General features: G+C 33.8%; 3 protein-coding genes across 3 annotated transcripts in view; 2 read left to right on the plus strand and 1 right to left on the minus strand.

The window, feature by feature from the left end:
- Nup133 (nuclear pore complex protein Nup133) overlaps window positions 1-14,832 on the plus strand; it is a 38,364-nt gene extending 23,532 nt beyond the window's left edge. Inside the window, exons 12-18 of the mRNA XM_085948661.1 lie at window positions 4,867-5,064; window positions 5,531-5,867; window positions 6,874-7,007; window positions 7,261-7,593; window positions 13,205-13,396; window positions 13,645-13,903; window positions 14,614-14,832. Of these exons, the coding sequence (XP_085804787.1) occupies window positions 4,867-5,064; window positions 5,531-5,867; window positions 6,874-7,007; window positions 7,261-7,593; window positions 13,205-13,396; window positions 13,645-13,903; window positions 14,614-14,765 (1,605 nt within the window). The 3' untranslated portion in view covers window positions 14,766-14,832. The remainder of the gene's footprint in view (window positions 1-4,866; window positions 5,065-5,530; window positions 5,868-6,873; window positions 7,008-7,260; window positions 7,594-13,204; window positions 13,397-13,644; window positions 13,904-14,613) is intronic.
- On the plus strand, window positions 114-2,831 carry LOC147071147 (uncharacterized). Its single transcript, XM_085948662.1, has 5 exons — window positions 114-617; window positions 791-895; window positions 991-1,089; window positions 1,179-1,262; window positions 1,355-2,831. The coding sequence occupies exons 1-5, from the start codon at window positions 513-515 to the stop codon at window positions 2,645-2,647; spliced, it is 1,686 nt and encodes a 561-aa protein (XP_085804788.1). The 5' UTR covers window positions 114-512; the 3' UTR covers window positions 2,648-2,831.
- Window positions 14,833-20,231: 5,399 nt separating the features above from the next.
- The window catches only part of side-IV (sidestep IV transmembrane protein), a 298,443-nt gene continuing 293,795 nt past the window's right edge, over window positions 20,232-24,879 (minus strand). The window contains exons 14-16 of the mRNA XM_085948535.1: window positions 23,755-23,969; window positions 22,435-22,586; window positions 20,232-21,853 (exon numbers count right to left, since the gene is read on the minus strand). Coding sequence (XP_085804661.1) covers window positions 21,704-21,853; window positions 22,435-22,586; window positions 23,755-23,969 — 517 coding nt within the window. The 3' untranslated portion in view covers window positions 20,232-21,703. The remainder of the gene's footprint in view (window positions 21,854-22,434; window positions 22,587-23,754; window positions 23,970-24,879) is intronic.

Below are 24,879 nucleotides of genomic sequence, written 5' to 3' on the forward strand. Positions count from 1 at the left end.
ATTATTTGTTTTTCACTAAATGACTTTCGATAAAATCTTAACAAGCATAAATCATTATAGTCGAATAGACATTATTGACTCTATAAAAAAATAAATTATTCGTTATAAATATACAAGCAAAAGTCCCTATACTATGGATGGTGAGTTTTACTGATTTGTCATTTGAAAACATCTAATACTTGTCTGAAATACGCAAAAATAATCAAACAAGAATAGTTTGTTATAATAAGATCGCTTTGATCTAAATTAAATCAAACAAAACTCGCCATAGCGTGATGGTGACATTTGTCTGTTCGTAAATGCAGCACAGCGATGACGAAATAAACAAGCAAAAGTCACCATCCAACCATAGAGAGTTGTGATTGACAATTATTTTCGTTTATGGTCATTTTCGTCTATGATTACACTTGCATCGTGTCAACTGTCATTGAACGTTTGGATTTTCGAGTTACGATATTGTTTCGATTGTGGATTGTTTGGGACTAATTGTTGTTATATTACCAGATTCCGTAATGCTTTGCAAGATTTGTAATATTTATTTGTCGAACAGGAGTTCTGTTATCATGCATTACTCGAAATATCACAGTGCATCAAGTGACGTTGAAATTGTTGTACCGGTAAGTGTTTGTCGAAAACAAAACTTTTTATTCAATTCCCAATGAAATTACAATGAAATATTTGTCTTATATTCAATAAAGACATTAAAGTGAATCGACTGAAATTGTCTTATTTACCATATTAATTATTTGGAGGTTATACTTGATAATGAAGTACTTTTCTTGTATTTCAGAGTGCTTCAACTGAATTTATTGAAGATGGATACAGAATATCCGGTACACAACATAATTTAAGCACTATGAACGTCAATGAATCTGATGTTAACTCTGCCCCTGCGGTAAATTTGTTTTCATATTCATTTTAGCATAATTAAGGCGTTTGTTCCACACCTAAGTTCTGAATTTAATGTAAAAAATATTATTTATGTTTCAGAGTACAACCTATGATTCTATGCATCGTAAAGATGTATTAAATCAAAATCCCCATATCATGGAAATTAATGAAGTTGATTCCAATGACGATACCCAGGATGTGAGTTAACTTTAACAGAACCAACCAATTGTATTGTTTTTATTATTATGTTGAAAAAATAATAATTCTTACATACTGTATTGTTTCAGAATGTAATGGATAACATTTCTATTAGCGAATCGCCTAACTATATTTATATGGAAGTGACAGATACAAGTGCTGTGCCTATTATTGTAAGTATATTTTGTTGTGTAGGGTAAAGCTAAAACGTTCACCAGTAATAATATTATCAATATATTAATAATTGTATTACTACTTATTACAGGAACTAAATGAGGAGGAGGAGGAAATGAGGAAAAAATCATCGAGCCGGCAATATTTAGACAGTAAATTATCGATATCAAAAATGTTTGCACTGTTCACAGAATTTTGCAAAGGAAAGGATGTCATACCTCCAAGCATCACATCTTACAAAAGGATATTTTGCAAGGACTATAATTACTCCTTTTTTAGACCGAGAAAAGACCAATGTGCTCTCTGCACAAAATATAACGCAATGAAGGACGGTGACGAGAAGAAACAATTGGAGAAAAACTACACCGAACATAAAAACAGGGAGAGGGAAGCCAACACCGACAAAGCTATGGACAAAGAAAGGGCAACTCGAGAAAACACTTTTGCAACAGTAACCTTTGATTTACAGAGTGTTTTACAAATTCTAAGTAGCGATGTCTCACCTCTGTATTACAGCAGAAAACTCTGTTGCCACAATTTGACAATTTATGAAGGAGCTCCGCCTAATAATGCTTTCTGTTATGCTTGGCATGAGGTAAATGGCAAGCGTGGTAGCATCGAGATTGGTACATGCTTGTATAGTTATATGACTAACTTGCCAAGCAATATAAAAGAAGTGTCCATTTTTGGTGACACGTGCGGTGGCCAGAACCGCAATCAAAATATAGTGGCCCTTTTGATGTACGTGGTGCAGAGCTCAGACAATATTGAAGTATTGGAGCAAAAGTTTTTAGAATCCGGACATTCAATGATGGAATGTGACAGTATGCACAGTGCTATTGAGAAACAGAAGCGATTCATGAGTGTGTATACGATGCATGATTGGATAAACATTTTTTCAGCTGCTCGATCTAATCGCAATAAAAAAACTGCGACACCGTATACCACAAAAGAACTGAAATACAGCGATTTTTATGATTTGGGTCTCCTGTCCAAACAAGTATTAAAAAATAAAACCAGGAACACGGCTGGGCAAAAAGTTAACTGGTTAAAGGTGAAATGCTTCAGATTTGAAAAACAAAGTCCTTCAATTATAAAATGTAGGTATGGCCATTCCGGCGAATATTTAGAAATTAATATTGCTCTTCGGAATCTTGCTCCAACATTTCCAAATATATTGTCAAAGGCGTATAATAAGCCTCTACCAATAAGTTCACAGAAACATAAAGACTTAATGGTATTATGTGAAAAAGGTGTGATACCCCAAGAATTCTACCACTGGTACCAATCTCTGCCGAGCTCAACCAGCGTTATTAATAGGAATGCAGAACCTGATGTCGGAAGTGATACCGACGAGGAGTACTTTTTAATTATTATCTGTTAATCTTTCTTTGCTTTCATTATGTTATTACTTAAATTTCAAATTTTTTCGTTGGTTTGTTATTAGCATTAGTTTTACAGTCAAACAAACCACTTAATTCATTAACTTTATGTATTTATATCTTAAAACACAAAAATAAACATGTTAAAAGACTATTTCATTCAATAAAACTTATTATTTACCACTTTATCTTCATTATTACTTATATCACTACCTGTCACTATCCTTATTTTGGCTAACATTGTTCAGATTATTAACAAGCAAAAGTCACCAAACCATAAATTGAGCTACCTTGCCTCCTTCAAAGCCTTCCAGATTTTTTAATTATCATCAAAAAGTAAAAGTAGCTTAAAGAAATTGTAAAGAAGACATGAGAAAATAATTTAATGTAGATAAAACCATAAAAACATGTAAATCTGATTTTTCCTGCATTTTCAAACTTTCAAATTTCGATATCTCAAAACTATGTTTTTAGGGTTGGTGACTTTTGCCTGAACGGTGACGATATAATACTGAACTCCGATAGATGATTATAGTGATTATACTGAAGTTCTTTCTCATAAGTCAAGATACGTGTTTACTGCAGTAATATTATGGAATGAATCACAGTAAAGTTGCAAAAAAAACGCATTCTCGTATCTCTGACAATATGACTGATTGGTCGAAAGTATAGTGCGATAGATTGAAGAAACAACATTTTTTTCATGAAAATGTGTGTAACTGTACTAAATGGATATTTCATAGAAGAAAATTTATTTCTGAATTAAAAACTGAGAGAATAAAGTTGTTAATTTGCCTCTCCTGAAAAGTTGTGTTTTTTGAGATACGTGTTTGTAGAAAATTACCGACGATATGAGCAGTCCATTACTCGTCAAATGATCTATAATATCCCGCAGCGCAAATGTGTGATTCTAAAGGGGCTCGTAAACGCAATTGTGTTGCTGTTAATAGTTCCCCAAAATACGAAAATAGTAGTCTACGTTGCGGAAACTTTCCATTTATTGCCCATGCTTTCTGGCAGCAGGGTTGGTCGATATATCGAATATCGAACTCGAATCGAAAATACGGCAATAATTGCTAGATAAGTCTATTTCATTCTCGCTCTGCTCCATATGTGCGTCTCTGTTTGACCTCACCCCTAGCAACAATAAAAACATTAGTGACAGCCGATTCGACAATACATCGTTATAATGTTTCGCTGTGTCGTTATTAATATATTATGGTGTTATTTTATTACTAATCGTCAATTCACACTACGTACAATGAATAAATGGACGAACGATAGGGCATTGGGAGCTTATTAATGAGGTTTATTTACGTCCGGAGCTATGGAACGTCGAAGCTAAACTATAATGATCCTAATATGAAAAGGCCAACTATCAAAGCTGCACAAACATCAATTTCACTAAACGTCAAATTTTGACTTTATTTTAAAGTTTTTAAATAAATAATTATCAATAACTGACTTCTGGTTTATATTACTTATTGTTTCACGTTTGTTTAATTAGGGCCCGATCCAAATCCTTCTTTTATTTTGGATTTGTTTATGTGATTATTTAGGACGAGATATGTTATAGAAACATCCATTGTCGGCCGTTGTTGCTTTATCTCAAGTCACGTGTACGCACAAAATGCATTGGCTTCACTTGCCCGATACTGATGTCAGGCCATACATTGCCCAGCAACTGGGCAATAGTTGCATCATTTTTTTGGCAATTTTATCGGCAATCTGCAAATTTTGATGCTCGTTTACGGGCCCTTTAAGATTGCATGATATAGGTATATCAGTTTCTGACAATTATTTTTGGGATGGGATAAAATATTGATTGAAATGCTTTTTTTTCGAGTGTATATTGTATCAATCGCATGCATGCATGGTAATTTTAGCGCCTGTACACGTGCATGGATTTACTAGCACCAATAGTGTGTATATTAAACTATCGCGATAATAACTGTTTACATGTAAAAGTGCTGACTGTCTCTCCAATCTCATTCTTCAAGCGTAAGCGAGACGCGATATTGTCAATGTATGGTGTTATTTGACAGGTTCGTAGATAATCGGTAAACGCCAAAATATTCTGTGCAGTGTAGTTCATATTTCTTCCGGCATATCCACCACTATCGTTCTACGCGCTTGCGCCCCGCCATGCGAGTACCAATTATTGCGTGAAAAGCTTCTGAACTTCAATTTAAAAAAAATATTATATCTATTCAATCAACAGGTGATGTCAGAGAGCGAAGATGAAGAGGATTCGTGCTCGGTGGCAGGTCTCTCTCCGTCCGACCTGTTCTACAAGCGAGTGTCTGGTGTGGAGAGAGCACTGGTCCGCTGTGTACAGTGGTGTGCAGAGCAAGACGCTTCCGGGTGCGCGCCCCCCGCTCTTACGCAACTTCTCATCAAAGTCAACAAAGTGTTGATTGTAAGTAAATAATAATATGATCGTTTACTAGTACATAGTATACAATAGCATTTTACATCAAACAGATTAATATATAGAAATGTAAAGCCATTGTCATGGACCAAGGTTTTGAAGCAGGGTACTTTATGATTTCTAGGCCGTAAAACCCAAGTATAACAAAGCGTGCCGACTGCCATGAATATGAATGCACGTTACATTTATGTGACAAAACTTTAATGCATATTATGTATTATCATACAGGCATAACTATTGAAAATAATATATTCTTTAACACGTATTTAAGTTTGTCGCAAATTTTTCCACACTTGACATCCGTTGCCTGTTATACCACACCTAGTGGGGTAAGCCAGTTCCCGTTAATTTTGTGTTCCTTGTATGTACCAATTATGTTCACAAATTATATTTAAATCTTGAACTCGATTTAAAAACTAGATGTGCGGCAATTTATTTCTCAATGCTCTTTCAGGCTGTCCTCCAAGAAGTGTTAAAATTCCGCCAGCAGCAAGCGTCGACCTTCATTCCGCCCCCAGGCTCTTTGAATCTCCGATTGGATCCCGCTACATGGACGTCTTGCTCGCGGCCCGGTCGTCTTCAGGGAGCTTTGCAAGATCAATGTTCGCTGAGCGTATCGCGGGCGCGCAAAGCCCCTCCCGGGTCGAGGTCTGAACTGCGAGCACAAGCGGCCGCCTTGGCATCTGTCACTCTTCAATTTGCTGTCGAGAGAACGGAGGCAGACTGTCGGGGGAAAGAGAGCATCATGAAGGAGTACACGGAGATGCGGACGGAAATGATTCAGCCCTTTAGTGAGTAGTACATATTGATTTGTCGCCGTTTTGAATGCACCAGAATGAAAAATAAACAGTTTAAATTCGAAACTCATCGATTTGAGCTAATAATCATAGAGGAAGGGCTCAGATAAATGAAAAACACAGATAATCCGAGCTAATAGTTTTTAAACATACATAATTTTGAAAACACTTCTGAGAAAATATATTATAACCAATAGAAAAAATCTTTTTGAAAAAAATTGAGACACCCCACCCTGCAGGAATTGAACCTGCATCTCTCGGGAATCGTGCCCAAGCACATAGACCACTATGTTAAAAGAGTCATACTTAATTACGACAAATTTTAACTAATGGCTTTTTAATACACACTGAAGCGCTTTCTAAATTGAGCTACTATTTGGCGATGGGCTTTTGTATTTTGAATCAATGTAGGTATTACTTTAATTACTAACCGACATCACGGATCACTCCAAGATTTTTTGTTGTAACTTGAACTTGCGAATAATTTTTAATTAACTGTTTTTTTTATTCAACGAATCTTGTGAATTATTCGTTGAATAAAAAAAATAGTTCACTAATCGTTTTTATTTTGTTTTAAAATACATTTCGACATTTGTCTCGACGAGCGAATTCTGTATTGGTTTATATTGTCGAGGGATCCCGGGTTCGAATCCCGGGTCTGGCAAAATTCATATGTTGTTTTTCAATGTGTGTTTGGACCCAGAGTGTGGACCTAATAAGGTGAGCAAGTGGCTAACATCTATTTCTCATTAAAAAAATCTGTTGATACAACCTCCACTCTATGGAGATCCAAATGATCTTCTTACCGTCGAACATAGTATATATTTAAAAAAAATTTTTTTTTTGAACTCGGCCTACCTATTTATGAAATTCTGTGTTTTGTTTATTTTTGAGAATTATTCAACGATTTTTAAATAAAAATCTTCTGCAAATCCGGTAATCCGCTCTCAGGTAATTAAGAGCTTAGGTACTGTTGCTTAATCAATACCTTTGGTTTTAGTTGATGACGAAGAGTATGACCATGCATTCAGCCTTTCGGAGAAGTTTCACGATTTTGAGATGCTGGTTCTCGTCTGCGAGAAGTCCAACAACAGAGACAGGCTTTATCACTATATGGACAAGTTTGAAGATCTGGTAAGCCTCTCTTATCAGCCCAATGTGTATTTATATGCCTTAAATGAATGTTTTTTGAATGAATGTGTATTTATATGCCTGAAAATAAATATGTGTATACCTAACTTAATTTTTTTTTGTTTATATCAAATTGAGCTATGATGCGGCTTCAATATAATATGCACACATACACCTAAGAGTACTAATTGGACTCATCTCAATTTTGTTTTCATAGTGAGATCATAGTAATCTATTGCTCGATTTTGTATTACAGGGCTTCCAAGAGTGTGCATTCAACTGGTTCATGGAGCGCGGTAGAGGGGGCCAGGCGGCGCTGCTGAAAGCCTTCCCCCGACATGCGGCAGCCCTTTCACGTTGGCTAGGATCGCGCGGAACCCCCTTCATGGAAGAGCAAACCCGAGGCGTGTCTCCGCAGCCGCAGCAGCATTCGCAGACTACCATTGGCTCCATGATGGTGACAGAGATGCAAGGGGACGGCTCAGAGCTGTTGTGGCTGCACGAACTCAGAGCGGACCGCTGGAGGGAGGCCGCCGACACTCTGTTGCAGTTGGCCACAGTCGAGGCAGAATCTGTTGCCAGAATGTCGGTGTGTGCTCCTTATTTAATCCTTACTAATCTATATTCTTTCTCTCACTCATAATTATTAATGGAGAAATTAATTCTATGGAGAAAGAGCATGTCAGGGATGCACAATCTTTTTTTCAGTAGGGGCAATTTATTAATTTTTTAGTTCGCAGACCGCACAGGGTACGTAAATGACAATCATTGGTGTAACTACAAAACTGGGAAAAAGCCAAATATTTTAAAATCCTTTTACTACAAAAATATATTTTGCATTTTTTAACACAATCTATTTGACGGAGGATATTATTTGCTTGTTCAAAATTAGAAGCCGATGTTGGCCGAGTAGTTTTTCTCATGTGTCGATCAAATTTTATGATGCAGGTGTTCATGACTTATTATTGTTTTGCTTCTGCCCAACATACATATTACATATATTTTTACAGGGACAATATTTTTTTCCTATGTCAAAACTGGATACTAACATCACAACTTTGCTTGATCTTGGGTTAGGACAGGGGGGGGCAAACTGCGGCCCGCGGGCCGCATGTGGCCCGCCGGGTATTTTTTTGCGGCCCGCCATCATTAATTGTACTTCTGATTACGAATAACTTTTTTATAATTTTTTAAGAAATATTGACAATAAATTAAAATTTGAAGAATTTGTTGTTTCGTAAATGTGTTATCTCAGTAGGTACGTCTTCCTTGCGTCTCGTCTCACACTATGTAACCAATATTTTCGACGTTGAACATCGTGACATATTTAAATACTTTTAACTCCGCGTTGCAAGGAAAAAAAATATATGCCCATGATATGGTAAAAAGTTTGATTGGATTTCAATTAAAACTCAAGTTAATCCTTCGACAAATATCGAATAACAACGTGGACCACTTTCCAACTTTGAAGTTGCTGAATATACCAGAATATAAATTTGAATAATATGGTAAAATTATTAAAGCTCTGAATGACGATTTTTCACAAAGATTTGGTGACTTCCAAAAAATTGAGACAAGTTTAGCAATAGTACGCAATCCATTTTCAATAGATATTGATAGTGTACCGCATGGCCCCCACAAGGGGGGAGCTGACAGGGCTCTAGCCTAGGGGCCCGGGCTCAGGGGGGGCCCAGCGTGACGGGTCGACCAGATAAATGAGATAAACACACATCTTAATTTTGCTCTAATAGCAAAAAAAAGTCGCCTGCGGCGCTAGCTTACTTCGAACTTATTACCATTTTAAAACATATAGTTGTTGGGACGTGTTGAGAAATACTGTGTTAAAAAATCGCTAAATTACACTGAATTTTATTTGACCTCGAACACCATTTGAAAAACAATACTGGAGAGCGTCAGACTGCCTTTAACCATAGCGATAGGTAGGGGGCCCGCCCAAGACCCTGGCTTCGGGGCCCGCGTCAAGATGTGGAGGGCATGGTGTACCGACAGAGCTACAACTTAAGATTATTGATCTGCAGTGTGACACTGATTTAAGAGAATTGCATCGTCGTGAAGAAATCTCCAAATTTTACAAGGCCCTTAATTCAGAAAAATTCGACCAACTTAAAGATTATGCAAGAAAAATGTTCGTTATTTTTGGATCAACCTATATATGTGAACAACCATTTTCGATCATGAACCTCAATAAAAATTCTTTACGATCAAATATCTCCGATGCCCATTTACAAGCCGTTTTGAGAATATCAACTACAAAATTAACACCTGAATTTAAAAAATGTTAAAAAAAAAAACAGTTTCGTTCTTCTAATTAATTTTTTTGTAATGTTTATTTTTCGTGATAATAAATAGTGTATATCTAAAAATGGTATTTTACTTGCGGCCCGCCACTCATTTTGAATTCTTGAATTTGGCCCTCCAACCAAAAAGTTTGCCCCCCCCTGGATTAGGATGTTCAGGGAGTCCTTCATCTTGGGATTGGAATGGAGGGAGGCTTTTTACAGTTAAAGTGAAATATGAATTGAAATTTTTACTTCTCTACGCAGACACTTTTAATCTTTTAAAGTGGTTCCCAAAGTGATAATGCCTATGGACCCCTTCAAACAAAAACCTGACCATGAACCCCCAAGTGAAATAACTCTATATAACTGCTTAAGGGGGGACATGCCCGTCGAAGGTCAAAATTGAGTTTTTATTGTATTTTCAAACCATGATCCTGGACACTCCTTAAACGTTGTAGATCATCTATTTATATAATTTTGAAGCCTTATTATCATTTATAGTTATTTTAAACATTTGATGACTGCATAAAGTATTTTTGTTACATAAAATAGTAATCTTTTAAACCTCTCGCTCTAATGTTTTAGAATATAGTCATATTTCGGTACATAACTGTGCAGTGGTGTTAAGATTTTTTACATTTATTAATTTTTAAACGCATTTATAAAACCATTAGTATAATTTATTACGAGATAATTTTTGTAAAATATTCACGATAAAAAATTATATTGATAATCTCTGTGATCCCAAATTTGACAAGAATTAGGCATTTTATTATTCAAAAAATCGGCAAGATTTACACATTTGAAGATGATTCTAAAGATACTTATTATAAGCTATGTCTTTGACCATTCAAGTGTGATAAGCATCTTATGAATAATGATTGCTTTATAATAATTATTGACCTAAGAATAAGGTAGTGTTTTTTTGAAATACGCCATTTCTTTTGTCATTCTCCAGTAGTTAAGCTACAACATACGGCCGTAGCCATAAATTGACAAACTATAATTGAAGTAGGGAGTAAAATGATATTGACGCGCGTGTTTGAACATGTACCGTTTAAAAAAAAATAAAAAAAAATTTCGGTTAGGTACATGTTCAAACACGCGCGTTAACATAATTTTACTCCCTACTTTAATTATAGTTTGTCAATTTATGGCTACGGCAGTATGTTGTAGCTTAACCACTAGGGAATGACAAAAGAAATGGCGTATTTCAAAAAAACACTACCTTATTCTTAGGTCAATAATTATTATAAAGCAATCATTTTTCATAAGATGTTTATCACAGTTGAATGGTCAAAGACATAGCTTATAATAAGTATCTTTAGAATCATCTTCAAATGTGTTAATCTTGCCGATTTTTTGAATAATAAAATGCCTAATTCTTGTCAAATTTGGGATCACAGAGATTATCAATATAATTTTTTATCGTGAATATTTTACAAAAATTATCTCGTAATAAATTATACTAATGGTTTTATAAATGCGTTTAAAAATTAATAAACGTAAAAAATCTTAACACCACTGCACAGTTATGTACCGAAATTTGACTATATTCTAAAACATTAGAGCGAGAGGTTTAAAAGAATACTATTTTATGTAACAAAAATACTTTATACAGTCATCAAATGTTTAAAATAACTATAAAGGATAATAAGGCTTCAAAATTATATAAATAGATTATCTACAACGTTTAAGGAGTGTCCAGGATCATGGTTTGAAAATACAATAAAAACTCAATTTTGACCTACGACGAGCACGTGGGCCGTTAATAAAAAAGTTATAAATTTAATATTGATGTCTTGAATGGTAAATGGTCATGTAAAAATAAAATATAATTAAAACATTTTGATATTTCAAGTAGTATTTATTGAAATTATAACTTTTGTTTTAAAACACATGTTTTTTCAATGAAATGGGTGAACCTGATGGGATGATATGCGATTGTTTATGTTTGGCTCTATGTTTGTGAGTAACAAGTCTTCACGAGCACTAATTTCCAATCAGCTTTTTTTTTTGTGATGAGGTTCATAACTGCACTAAATCCATGTTCTACTAAATAAGAAAACTGGAAAGCAATCAACAGCCTCCGTACAGTGTGACCCATAATGCAGGGTATAAAGTTGTTGTCGGTTTTTGTAACCAGAATTTGTGGTATCCTTGTTCAAACATTGGTTTCGGCTCCTCATTTGTGGATAATTCAATAAATTGCTCCTGTATTAGTATAAATTCAACTGAGTTTGTGGGTCTGCTTGCAAAAGGGTCCAACACCCAATCTGGGATAATCAAGTGAAGAATGTCTTCAAATCTTGGGCTGAGACGAAGAAGTGCCTTTAATTGTTATCAATAAGCTAGCAAATCATCATCTCGTGTTTCCAATTTTGAAAGATTTGGAAACTGAGAGCATTCTCCTCTTCCCAAATTTTGTTTGTATAGATTTTTTTTTACAACAAACGCAGATATTATTCTTTTAGTTTTGATTAAATTTAATTGATCACCTTGTAGCTTCAAATTGATTTCGTTAAATTTGGCAAATAAGTCAGTATAAGCTATATCATTTTTACAACGTTTTTATTAGGTCGTATTCTTCTTTGTCCGGTGGTTGTTTGTCCGGTACAAATTCCCGACTAGTTATTTGAAACTTTTAGAATATATCAGAACACGATGCCAATGCATTTTTTTAATACTTTTAGCCATTTTTAAGTAGAATTAAATTCATTTTCAGTTAATTCTGTTTTGTAGGAAAAGTTATTTCTTTCTTTCACTATTATTGGTTGCTAGTCCTAACAACTAAATTATTAATATATACGTGCGTTACTTTGGAAATCAATATGAGTGTCAAAATGACATTTCAGTATTATTTCAATCAAATATAATTTTTTTTGATCGTTTAAGCTAGTCAAGTCAAGTTTATATAATTCAACAGAAAATTTAAAAACGTATATAAAAAGTTCTTTTTATCTTGTAATTATTTCAATTAATTAAATTGAGCCGCATATTAATGTATTTACTTTCCAGGAATTCCAATATTGAATGAAAGAGTGCATAAAATCAATCCAAAGATGCAGTTTTAGACAACCAACCAACTGCTATTTATTGTAACTTTCATAATAATGAAAATATGTCTCAAATATTTTTTTATATTATACCTTTCGCGGACCCCCCGGCATTGTTCACGCACTCCCAAATTATTTTTAATTTGCCACAGACCCCCTCAGCAGTCACAAAGATCCCTGGGGGTCTGTATTAACCACTTTGGGAACCACTGATTTAAACAGTTAACAAGAGAAACATGTTGTAATTATTATGGCAGAACATTTTGGTTACAATAATTGCACGATTATCATTACGTAGGAAGGACAATATAGCCCTGAGGTATGCGACGGGAAATGTCTGATTGTTGACAAACACAGCATGTAATGGAGAGGTTGATTAATCTTTGATCTATTGAATCTTATAGGTATCACTGTTCTCTATATTATTATGTACCCATTTCATTTGATTACACACCGCACTATACTCTACTAAATTCGACGTGATACGATTACGTATGCATGGGCCAATCGGCCCACCTTTTTTCTTTGAAGGTAGGTAACTGACTGCTTATCAATTTTTTAATTTTTTATCTGTATTGCATTGGGATGCAACTTTTGATACAGTTTCATATTATAGGTATTTCAAATTGGTTCTGATTATGATTGGGTTTCCGTTGGGTAATTCAGGCATAGGGTGTAGATTCTGTATCGGTTTGTACATTGAACAGTTAGTTTTTGGCTACCGATATATTAAATGAAAATTAGGCTATAAATCGAAATAAAATATGCCATTAGGAGCATAAAGAAGAGACCATAATATAGTGAGGTATGTACTAGTGTTTCTAAAATGTAATAATGATTATAGGTTCAAGCGTCATTGAGCAAACTGTGCGCCCTGGCGGCAGAGGAGGAGCCAGCGGTTGTGGATGAAATCTTGAAAGGAGCGAGAAATCGTCTTCTACTGGCCGAGCACCACTCGCTTCCGCCTGCTCTGCTCGCTTCTCATGGACTGGACTCTGAAGATTTGAGGGTTATGGAGCCCAGAGAAATTGTCGATGTAAGCTATTAGTTTTTAATGCTGCTGTTAAGATACGTGATTGAAAATAGTAATTTATTTAAAGGTGGTCATTTAAGGAAGATCACATGCCATTATAAAATCATATTATCTAATATAAAATTTATATTTTACTATTTATTTTAGCATTATTGTTTAGGTTTAAATGACTAACATTCTTAACCTTTTTAGAATATGACATTGTTTTCTTCATGTCCTCTAATTGAAATTTTGATTCTTTGTCTTAACAGATGTTCATAACTTCGACCGGCATAGGTTTGTCGGAGTACGACTACAGCAGAGCGTTAGAGCTGTGCTCACTGGTGGCCATTGGTCATGAAGATGCAGCTGAAAGTCTCGCAATCGCCGCAGAGATGAGGCGGCGACTGTGGTGTTCCACTATCCTTTGTGATGCTGGTGAGAGTGCTTTCAACTTTGATACCGATTCACCCCTGGATTCTGCTCAGGAAATGATGTTCTTCAAAGTTGTCAATGCAGTCCATTTGTTGGGTTAGTATTTCACTTGCTTTTTGATGTCTCACTTAATTAACGCAAGGTTGATTTTTTTGATCTGGTGTCTCAAACTAGAATATTACGCAGCATTTCATATATTTAACTGACTAGGAGGAGCATGCATTATCTTCAATTTAAATAATGCCGATTTGGATGCACGAGCGTAAATATTAGTGATGTCACATTGCGTCACATGTCAGTATTATGACCATTTTTTAAAATATTTATTCCCTTATAATAATTTAAAAAATTAAAATTGTCAAGAATTGTGGAATTAATTTTAGATATTTTATAGATACAAGAATATTTTTAATCGATTATAGTTTGGTATAGGCAGGGTACTACAAGGTAGCACTATTCATGTCGAATCTTAACAGCCAAACTCCACCTCTCACCACTGCTAACGATGGCCAAGTATTCGCTTATGAAGTCATGGGTCTCAGGATTGAATTCCGAGTTTGGCGAATTCACATGTCGTTATTCAATGTGTCTTTGGACCCAGAGCATGGACCTAATAAACATCCATTTTTCATTAGAAAATCTGTTAGGAAACCTCATATCCAAGCAGCCAAGGTCCATACCAGTCCCTTTCAGCTCAAATTTATGACCTGTGACCCTAGCTCAATAGATAGACAATTGCTTCTAACCTCTGTTCCACGGTGGAATCAATATAGGTAATTTAAATGATATAAATTTTGTTTTTTCAGATTGCAATTTGGATGAATACTTGGTGCCCTTGGATGACCTTTTGAGTTCCGATGAATTGATGGAGATCAGCAAAGATAAAAAGTTCCAGTACATCATGAAGGTGGGCTACGAGCATGTGTACCGATCACAGGCAGACATGGCAGTAGATTAGTTGTCTTCTTCCATTACTACTAATATCTAAATATGTAATTTTCTAATAAACTTATTTTCATATGTTAATAAACGTCTTTAATTTTCACCATATCTACTCCCAGGCATGTGGATTTCACAGGAAGAGTCGTATTCAAGTCCAAGCTACTGTCCTTAAGAAAATCCGAGTATACAACATGACTGTGAAATAAATAGATACGTATGGGTAATGAAACTTGCACAGCTATTCTTAACAGTAAGTTATCACATTTCCGTTATTTTCATTGGTCCTAATTAACACGGAAGGCATTTCATATTGTGTTATTACTAGCCACTCGATATTTGACAGCTCGCGGAAACTATAAATTACGGCGGCTGCCGTGAAGTAATTATTTTTCAACAGTCGTATCTTGCATCTCAATTCTCAATAAGTATGTTAAATTGACGTACTCTTTGTCACTCTAAAAGTTAACACAGGCAAGAGCTTTTAAAAGATGGCACTTTGAGAGTTCAGACGGTTAAATTACTGTAATAATTAACTGCCTGACTACATAAAGTGATAAATGTGATTAGTTCTTTTTGGATGTTAAGTTATATGTTAAAATAGCCTCGCTGGAACCTAATTGAGAAACAACAGAAGGTTATCCAAGTATTCGAAAACATAATTCTTGGACGGGTTAAATGAAACCAAAGGTGACTGTATGAACGCTACGTGCTTCAAACAATTTAAGTCATGGTTATCTCTTGAGGGCATGAAAACCTAGTAGACATTAGGCTGGTAATGTTGTTAGATGCGACTAGGTGCTTTATTGGTGAAATTGTGACTTCAATGTAGGGCCTTATTCAATTGCAAAAAAACATCATACTTATGAAAATAAATAAAACACATTGGATTGCATGATGTCATCATTTTTATTATAATACATTTAATACATATTTCATTTATTAGAAATATCAATACATCATCATCACAGTTAAAAGTAAAGACTAATGTGTTATAGGTATTTACAACATTTTAAATTAAATATCTCAAACTATTCAATGCTTATAAAATATTGTAAAATATGCTTCAACCTTAACTTAACTCCTAAATTTTTACATGTAATTATAACCGTACACGTAGTAATTAATTAATAATATTAAAGGTTTTTAGTAAATCTTGATCATTGGATGATATTTTCTTAACAGTAATGTTATGTACATTTTTTTTTATTTAGGCAGTTGTCACATTATAATATTATTTATATATTTTAAATTTAATATTCACAATATCCAAAATATAAGAACAAAGAAAAATATATATTACATAATAAACAATGTTTATAAGATTTATACACTTTCGTCTGTCACATATTCAAAAATGGAGGAAGCTAGATACCCAATTTTAAATAAATTAAACTAAACACATGAAGGGAGACTTGACTCTCGTGTAACATTTTCAATAAATTTCAATAAATAAATTTCAAAAAAAATATGAAAAAAAAGTTAACCCACCAATAACTTGGCTAAAAGATGCAACATACTAAAATGGAGAACTTGAAACAGTTAGAACTGAGTGACACCAAAGAATTTGGACTATAATAGGAGCATTATATGTTATTTCAGTTATGACATTTGAAATTATTTATCAAGAGCGTGAAGCATGGTTTAAGTTGGTAAACTATACAAATATGAACCGATCGCTCAGTTTCCATTCCGATTTTCTTATTCACGTAATATGGCAGCCATTTTATATGTTCATTGTGGTTACTTACTCGAGTGCGGTTATAAATGGTTTTACACAAATTTTATAGGATTTTTCAACTACATAATTAATAATGCAGAAAAGTGTAGTATTACTGACTGCTTATCCCCTGCCCTGAAAATTGGCAAATAAATGTCAGCAGTAGTGTGAAGTTCTTGTTAATAAACCTGCAATGCGAAGTCACTTGTATTTAATTTAATTATTGACCAGTGGTCTAATTTTTTTGCTTCAATTTCTATTTCATACATTTAGGCACCGTCTCTACAGAAGGAGGTTTTCAACATTTTTGAGTGACACGGTGTATATTTTATGGATATCTGTTCAAATGGCGTTTCTTTCTACAAGTCTTTTAGAAATCCAACTGCATGCAACTTGATAATACCTATATTCTTTCGTCTTCTTCTTTCGACCATGTCCGATCCTAATTGGATCATATGGGCCTCCACAGAGTAGAGGTTTGTGTTGACAGATTTTGTTTTTTACGAGAAATGGATGTCAGCCACTTGCTCAACCTATTAGGTCCATACCCTGACACACACAAATTGAAAAACAATATGTGTACTTGCCAGACCCAGGATTCGAACCCGGGACCCACGGCTTTATAGTCCAACGCTTAAGCCGCGCGGCCACCGTGGGTGATATATTACCGACAGTGATACACTGACTGCTGAGTTGTACATGGATTTGCACATAATAAATCATAAATCACTCGAAAATGTTAATTTACCTTTTGAATACTATATTTTAATAGTCATTTATCTTAAGTCATAGTTGACGAAATATATTATATCATGTGTCTTATTAACAAAGCTGTCAGCACCTATTTTGCATAGTTCAATCCTATGGTATTTTTCTTTGAGTACATCATCAATATAATAAACTAAAGCAAACCTTTTGTATTAACGGAAATAAATACTTAGGATGGGATTGTAAAGTAACCTAACATAACATACAACACTCATTGTTTGGACAACATCAAAATATCTAGCATCTCGGTAACCAACAGAAAAACAGATTTGAAACCATTATAATGGAATTCTGTTCATGTAAATGCTGATTCAATTAATAAACGAGTAGTTCGTGATATAAACATGTTGGCATTAATTTGATTCATATGCCAATTGCATGATTGAATTGGCTATCATCTTGAATTTTGTCTTTTTAGAACAATCTCTTATGTTCCATAATATCCAATGTGAGAGTAAAACTGAAAAGACAAATTAACCAATAAGAAAATAGTGCTAAATTCTATTTGAGGAGACAATGATATTTTTTCTAATTTCGAATTTCATGTGACATTTCATTGTTCTTTTTTGTTTTATTTTTTAGTAGCTCCTTAAAATTAAAATTAAAATGTCTCTTGGTAACATACATATTCTTTTTTTAGCACTACAATGGGTCTTGAGCTCATTACAGTAATGTAATAGTTGAAGTGGTACAATTAAACACCTAGGCTTTGAGAAAATCACATAAATATATTGTGACTTCATCATCGCCCTCACATCCTGAAGCAGGCCTCAGGGCCAGGATATTTGGCGGCCCCCCGACATATCGCCACTCAATAGTAGTGTTTTCCAAATAGTGTTTGAGGTAAAATTAGGGGTATTCAGTGTATTTTAGCAGTTTTTAATACATTTACATGAATTATCGAGTTGTCGAGTATCAACATAAAACAAAGAAAAATTTCATCGCATAACCATATATTTAAAAATATCCTCCAACCGAAATAGCGTTTTTTCCTAGAGCAAATTTCTGATGCATTTATCATTAATCTGGTCAACCCGTCACGCCGGGCCCCCTTTAGCCCGGCCCTTAAGGCTTAGAGCCCTGTCAGCCCCCCCTTTGTGGGGTCTATAGAAACTTCATCGGGAATCAAACCGAGTGCCACCGGATGAAAGTGCCAGTGCCCTGGTTTGGATTGGATTACCATGGCCTATTATGTATGTGAATACGCCTGACACTCATTACGGAAACAGTCAGTATTGTATGTTACTTATGTTAATTAGAATTACAGTCAATTTACGTTATGTATTTCCGTTTATACGGAAGCATCTTATAACAATGTGAAGTAGGTAGGTATGTTTCAATTTTCCTGTAAAAACTCACAACGATGAAGTTTTATAGTATACAAGACTTATAAATATTTTTATTTGAATATAGTACAGTCAAAAATTACAATTTATTCAAAATCATGTGTTTTGAGTTGTATTGTATTTTATATAATGGACAATATTTAACTAAGGTTTTTTTTGTATTTTGATCAAGGCTTTTTTATATTTTTATAAAAGTATAAAATCTACTTACAAAATTTTATTTACACGTTAAAATTCAGCTCAAAATTAATATAATTTTTGAATAAATAGCTAACGTGACGTCATAAAAGAAAAATAATTAATTTTGGATGACTTCATAAAACAATAGATGATAATCACTTATAATCATACATTTATCATTGGCTTAAGTAGGTATATTATAATATTATATGGGTATAAAAAGGGGGCAGCCATATATAAATAACAGATATAAATAAATCACATTATTATTAATGTATTATAAAATGGTTCATAAAAAATAAAAAAAATTATAATTAGATTCAAGCCTAAAATCAATTTTTTTTTGTAGATACAAAATATCTTATCTCAAAGTGTTTGGTTAGATCGATATATTTAATTGTCCTTCTAGCAAAGTAAACATGTCTAAAATTATTTTAAAATCTAAATTAATGGCAGATATGCAAAAATATAAAATATATTATGCAATGTAAAATCATAATTGAAGAAAAATATCACTTAATCTAAAATTATCAGTCACAAATTACATAGGGTTAATAATATTATTAATTATTAATACAGATACACATACTCCGACTAATAAATTCATAAATTTTAGGTAGGTATTCGGTATATAATATCAGTATTCATTTAAATTTTAAGGATTTTATTTAATTTAAAAAAATAAACTATTTCAAAACCACCGAGAGCAAGTTGCACAAATAATTAATTTTCTTTGATTTATTTAAAGAAATACAAATACAATTTTTTTCAAGGAAGAGTAATAATGGATTATTATTTTACAACAAGAGGTATCTTACAACAGTAATAGCGCCTGTACACGTGCATGGATTTACTTGCACCAACAGTGTGTATTTTAAACTATGGCGATAATAACTGTTTACACGTAAAAATACTGACCGTCTCCCAATCTTATTCTTCAAGAGTAAGCGAGACATGATGTTATCATTTGGTACTATTTCACAGGTCGTGAAAATCGGTTAACCTCAATATGAGTGCGCGGTGTAATTCATTTTTTTAAAGGCAGGTTCGCTACAATCGTTCTACTGCTCAGGCGCTTGCATTCCAATTGTCGCGTGAAAATTCAGAAACTTCTAAACTTTTTTGATTCTTACATGCGATCTTGCAATTTCCACGATAATGTTTACACGTAATTTTTTTGTTATGGCCGCGATAATAAATGTAGTGTCAGCAGTAAATCTATGCGTAAATATGTAAAATTTACAATCCCATGTTTACCTTTCAATTTGTTGAAATTGGTAATCGGTGCACTTATTCATTCAATCCTCATCGAAATTAATTGTATTCATTGATTGGGTAAAAAATATTGTTGAATTATGAATTTAGAATTACGTATTGTACAATTTATTTGAAAATTTTGAATTAAAGCAAATTTCGAATTATGAATGTTTGAATTAACAAGCTTTTCGAAAATAAATTTCAATATACAAATAAATATTTATAAGATGGTGGTTCAGTGAATATTATGCATAATGGGTATGAATCATATAATAATAATTTTGGCAACCATTTCATTGACTATAAATATTGAGTTACCTATTTCATTCATTAGCACATTTTAAATTTTTTCTCATTTTTGATTCACCCTTTCTCTCTGTGGGTTTAAAATAGTCAAGACATAAATATTTTTTATAAAATTTCCACGATAAACAAAGCATAAAGGAAATATTAATTTGAAATTTGCGATATTTTATAAATGCTAGACAAAATGAAAAATTGATTTTATTATAAATTTCTAAATTGTTTTTTTAGCTAGATAATTCACGACCGATCATTTTTGAACCTTGATCATTTAAAACATATTTTAAAATAGTGTTACAATATTATCACTGGCATTAAATTTGATACAAGGGTGACTTGTAAATATTTGACACAATACGATTAAAAATACCTTTTAAGAATCTCAGCAAAAATAATTAGAGATATTATATGATTTAGTGGACATTTAAGGCTCTGGCACACAGCAGCGATATAAGAACGTCACACAGGCTGTGATACCTTTGTCAGCGATCCAGTATCCGGTTGCTTTCTAGCGGGGAGATATGTATTCTTTTTTAACAGTTTTAGTTTGGTCGAGGAGCAATTCCTTTTTCTATTAGCCCTATGAAGTAATAGAAAAAAAAGACGATGTTGGGTACATGACATCAATACGAAAAGGGAAAGACTTGGGGAGTACCACCGCCTCTGTATTGAGCTCAAATCTCATGAAAATGGATTTTGTCGTGTCGTACAATAAAATATGTTCTCTTTTTCGATAAATAACTCTGTTTCATTCTCAATTGTTTCAACTCCGCCATTGCACAGATCGCGTGGTCGATTTTGTAATTTTGTACATTCGTATCGCTGCCCGCTGCGATTACAACTGGCTCACTGCGACAGATCGCCCTGTGTGTAGCTGGAAGGATGCTAACTTGTGTATACAACTAGATCACCGCCGGCGGCGGGCAGATCGTGTTCTGTGTGCCAGAGCCTTTAAGTAATGAAATCCATTTAACAATTTATTTTGTAGGTAAAATACGATGTGGCCAGGTATAATATAAACTTAACTAACAAATTTCGAATTATGAATTAAAAATATTGAATAATAATTGACTTATATACAAATTATGGTTTATTGCCAAAGCCAACATGACAATATTTCAATAATTCCATGAAAATAATTGAAATAAAGAATGAATATAGTATGTACATACAAAAAGGCATATTTGATTCGAGGTTATTGTACTGGCTAAATTATTTTTTACCCAGATTCTTTGAAAGCTATTTTTAAAATATTCTGTTCAAATTTAAATATTCAACCACTTCATAGTTTATGTACATCATTATAGAGATTGTTTTCATATATCGTAAATGTTTAATAATTGAACAATTAATTAACTAATTTATTTTTTGCCATCGAAGAGTTTAAATACAGCTCTCCTGTATCCGATTAGACGTGGTGACTATTTCGGGCCTCAGCCTGTGCATGGTGAGAGTCGATGTAACGTTTACACCGGAGCTGATTGGACTGCACACGTTGACTCCCTTGTGTGCTCTGCCCAGACTGTGATAAGACTGTAAAAAACAAATAAATAATAAATTCAATGATTTATAGCTGCAGTACTCAAGTGGCCATGATGATCTCCAACCTTCTTCTCGCTTGTTGGTATGATTGTATGCAAAGAATTTAGACTTTAGATAGAAGGAGCCGTATAGCGCCTGTACATGTACATGGATTTACTTGCACCAATAGAGTGTATTTTAAACTATCACGATAATAACTGTTTACACGTAGAAGTGCTGAATGTCTCTCCAAGGAGTGGCATATCAAGCCATAAAACTGGAAATCATGAATATATTATGTGTCGGCGAACAAAATTCACAGATATTATCGCATGACTTTACTTGTCGTGGGTCGACTACATGAGATGACTAATAACTTGTGGGGAAGAAAGATATGAGAATGTAGGTCTCTGATGGGATATTAGGAAGTATTGGAAGACTCCAATGACATCAGAAGAGCCGCCGAACTTTGTAAACCAGATGTAGACGGCACAAGGCTGGACCCAATAAAAGGAAATACGAATAGTCTATGTCCAGCAATGGACATCTGCAGGCAGAATAAGATATTGAGATTTAACAAATTGAGTTCTTACATTGGCAGGGGTTATTTTAAGATCCTTAGGCTTAAACTGGTAGACTCCACCGTCAGGGTCTGATCTCTCTTCATCAGCTGTCGCTTTAGTGATCAGGCGCTGGGATGGTGTCCTTTGTAAGCTCATGTAACCTTTCACTACCGGCCTTCTCTCTAGAAATAAAATACAAATACATGAATCATGACATAATAAGCATTTGTATGGATAATTTCATATTGTAAGTAATGGAAGTTATGTCCCGTAATAACTTTGTTTTGCGTTTGCATTGCTTTTTAAAGTTTTAATTTGTTCCTTCATCACTTAAAAACATGTTATATGTATTATTTTTTTACCATTTTTGCTGTAGAGAAATGAAAAATATTGATGAATTCTGTGGTTGCAGGGTAAAAGTTTTTAAGTCACATTTTTACGAAATTAAGAATTTAATGCCGATATGTGTGAACAATTGTACTATTTTTTTGTGTGTAATAGATTTTGTAACATGTAAGCAAAGGAAATAGATATTTCAATTTGTAAAAATAGCTTTCATTGACAAATTTCATTGATAAAATTTAAAATAATTACTTATTCAAAACATTGAATATAACACACTATCAAAAACTTAATTGTACATAAATAATGTAAAATAAATAAAAAAAGATACACCAATTAACTAATTAAGAAAGAGTATTTTGAAAATTGTAATTTATTTCAAATTGTATTATCTCAGCTGCAACTAGCGTTTGCAATCCCGGTATTTCAAAACCGGTATCCTGGTATTTTTCGGTACCGAAATACCGGTTTTAAAAATCTATACTGTACATTTTTTTATGATTACATGACGTCTGGTCTACTTCCATTGCACTTCGACGTCATTGGTGACCACCAATGACGCATGCTGATTTGCGAAAAACATAGTAGCTACTTCTACTACTTTATTATACTGAGGTGTTTAATTGTTACAATAAGTCAAAAAGTTTTAACAGCTCCTCTCTTGGCTGTGTTAACTTTTAGAGCGAGATAGACAGTTTTGACGGTTAACTTATTGTAACAATTATAATACCTCAGTACATAAATAATATGATAAACTACTGTGGATAGCTGTCTTGTGTATAGAATAGACCACTAAAGTAGTTAGTAAGCTTCGAGAAATACCTTCCTAACCCCATGGCTAGGGGGGGGGGGGGGGGGGTTCACAATCTATGAGTTAGGAACCCATGTTGATAGATGCAAATTTTTTATTATTAATGCTTGTCAAAATTTAACTGTTAACATACCTGCATAAAAAATTAGTACCCACACCTTCCAAAAAAAAAAAAATTATACAAATACCTTTCTTACCATATTGGTTTGGTATGATATCTGGATCTGTGTCCTCATTGTCTGGAGCGACTCCGGCCTGAACGGGGTGATGCAGCAGAGGCAGTGCCCCGGCAGCCACGCATGCGGGGTAGTCGAGAGGTGAGGGCGCCCGCGCACCCCCTCCCAACCCACCGCCACCTCCCATACTCTCAGTGCAAATGCTCTCGCCTGAGCGATGGGAGCCGTCCATCGGCCTGTATATTTGGAAATGAATCTATTTAGTTTTGTTGTTTTTATTAGGTATGTAGGTTTAGGTAAAACTAAATAGTTTCTTTTATTTTGTTAACTGTCAATTCATGGTGGACCTGCATTGTATTGTTGTTTTTATTTAATAAAACGCAATTTTTTTTGTAGTATTTATTCCACTTTTAATCAATAGATTTGGGCCGGTTTTGTCCGCCTCAGAGGGACATTTTCAACTCTACCTCTGAGGTGGACGAAACCGGTCCTAATCTATTGATTAAAAGTGGAATAAGTACTACAAAAAAAATGCGTTTTATTAAATAAAAATAAAAATACAATGCAGGTCCACCATGAATTGACAGTTAACAAAATAAAAGAAACTATTTAGTTTTACCTACACAAAGAATTTAAATAAGATACAATGTGCTATATACAGGAAACTCCCGATTATTCGTGCACGATACACCGTATACAGTATACACTATAATAGGTATTAGGAAAATTCAAACTGATATTAGAAAATCATTAAAATATTCCTACAAACAAACCAAAATCACAGATTTTCTTAATAAATAATGAGTATTAAACGTGTTAAAATAATTGTCTGCTTGAGAAATGTATAATATGTAGTATTTTAAAAAGAAAAAAACCATAGTTCGGATTATCTGTGTTTTTGGTTTATGCTTGCCGCCTTTCCCCACAATTAGCCCGGATAATCGGCAGTCAAAAAATTACTGTAATACTAATATCAGTTTTTAGAATATTCATTATTGAAATGTAAATATTTTAATTATTGTGACATCTGGTTAAGTTGCCTTAAAGGTAATTTGTATTGGAATGTATTCTTATCTTACGTGAGGGTGTATGCTTCGTAATTCGGTTAATAGATGTCTCTATGAAATTGTAATTATTCATGTGATT

Source organism: Rhyacophila brunnea, unplaced genomic scaffold (assembly GCF_057557595.1).
Source record: "Rhyacophila brunnea isolate RB1 unplaced genomic scaffold, BYU_Rbru_1.0 scaffold_20, whole genome shotgun sequence".
Taxonomy (NCBI): domain Eukaryota; kingdom Metazoa; phylum Arthropoda; class Insecta; order Trichoptera; family Rhyacophilidae; genus Rhyacophila; species Rhyacophila brunnea.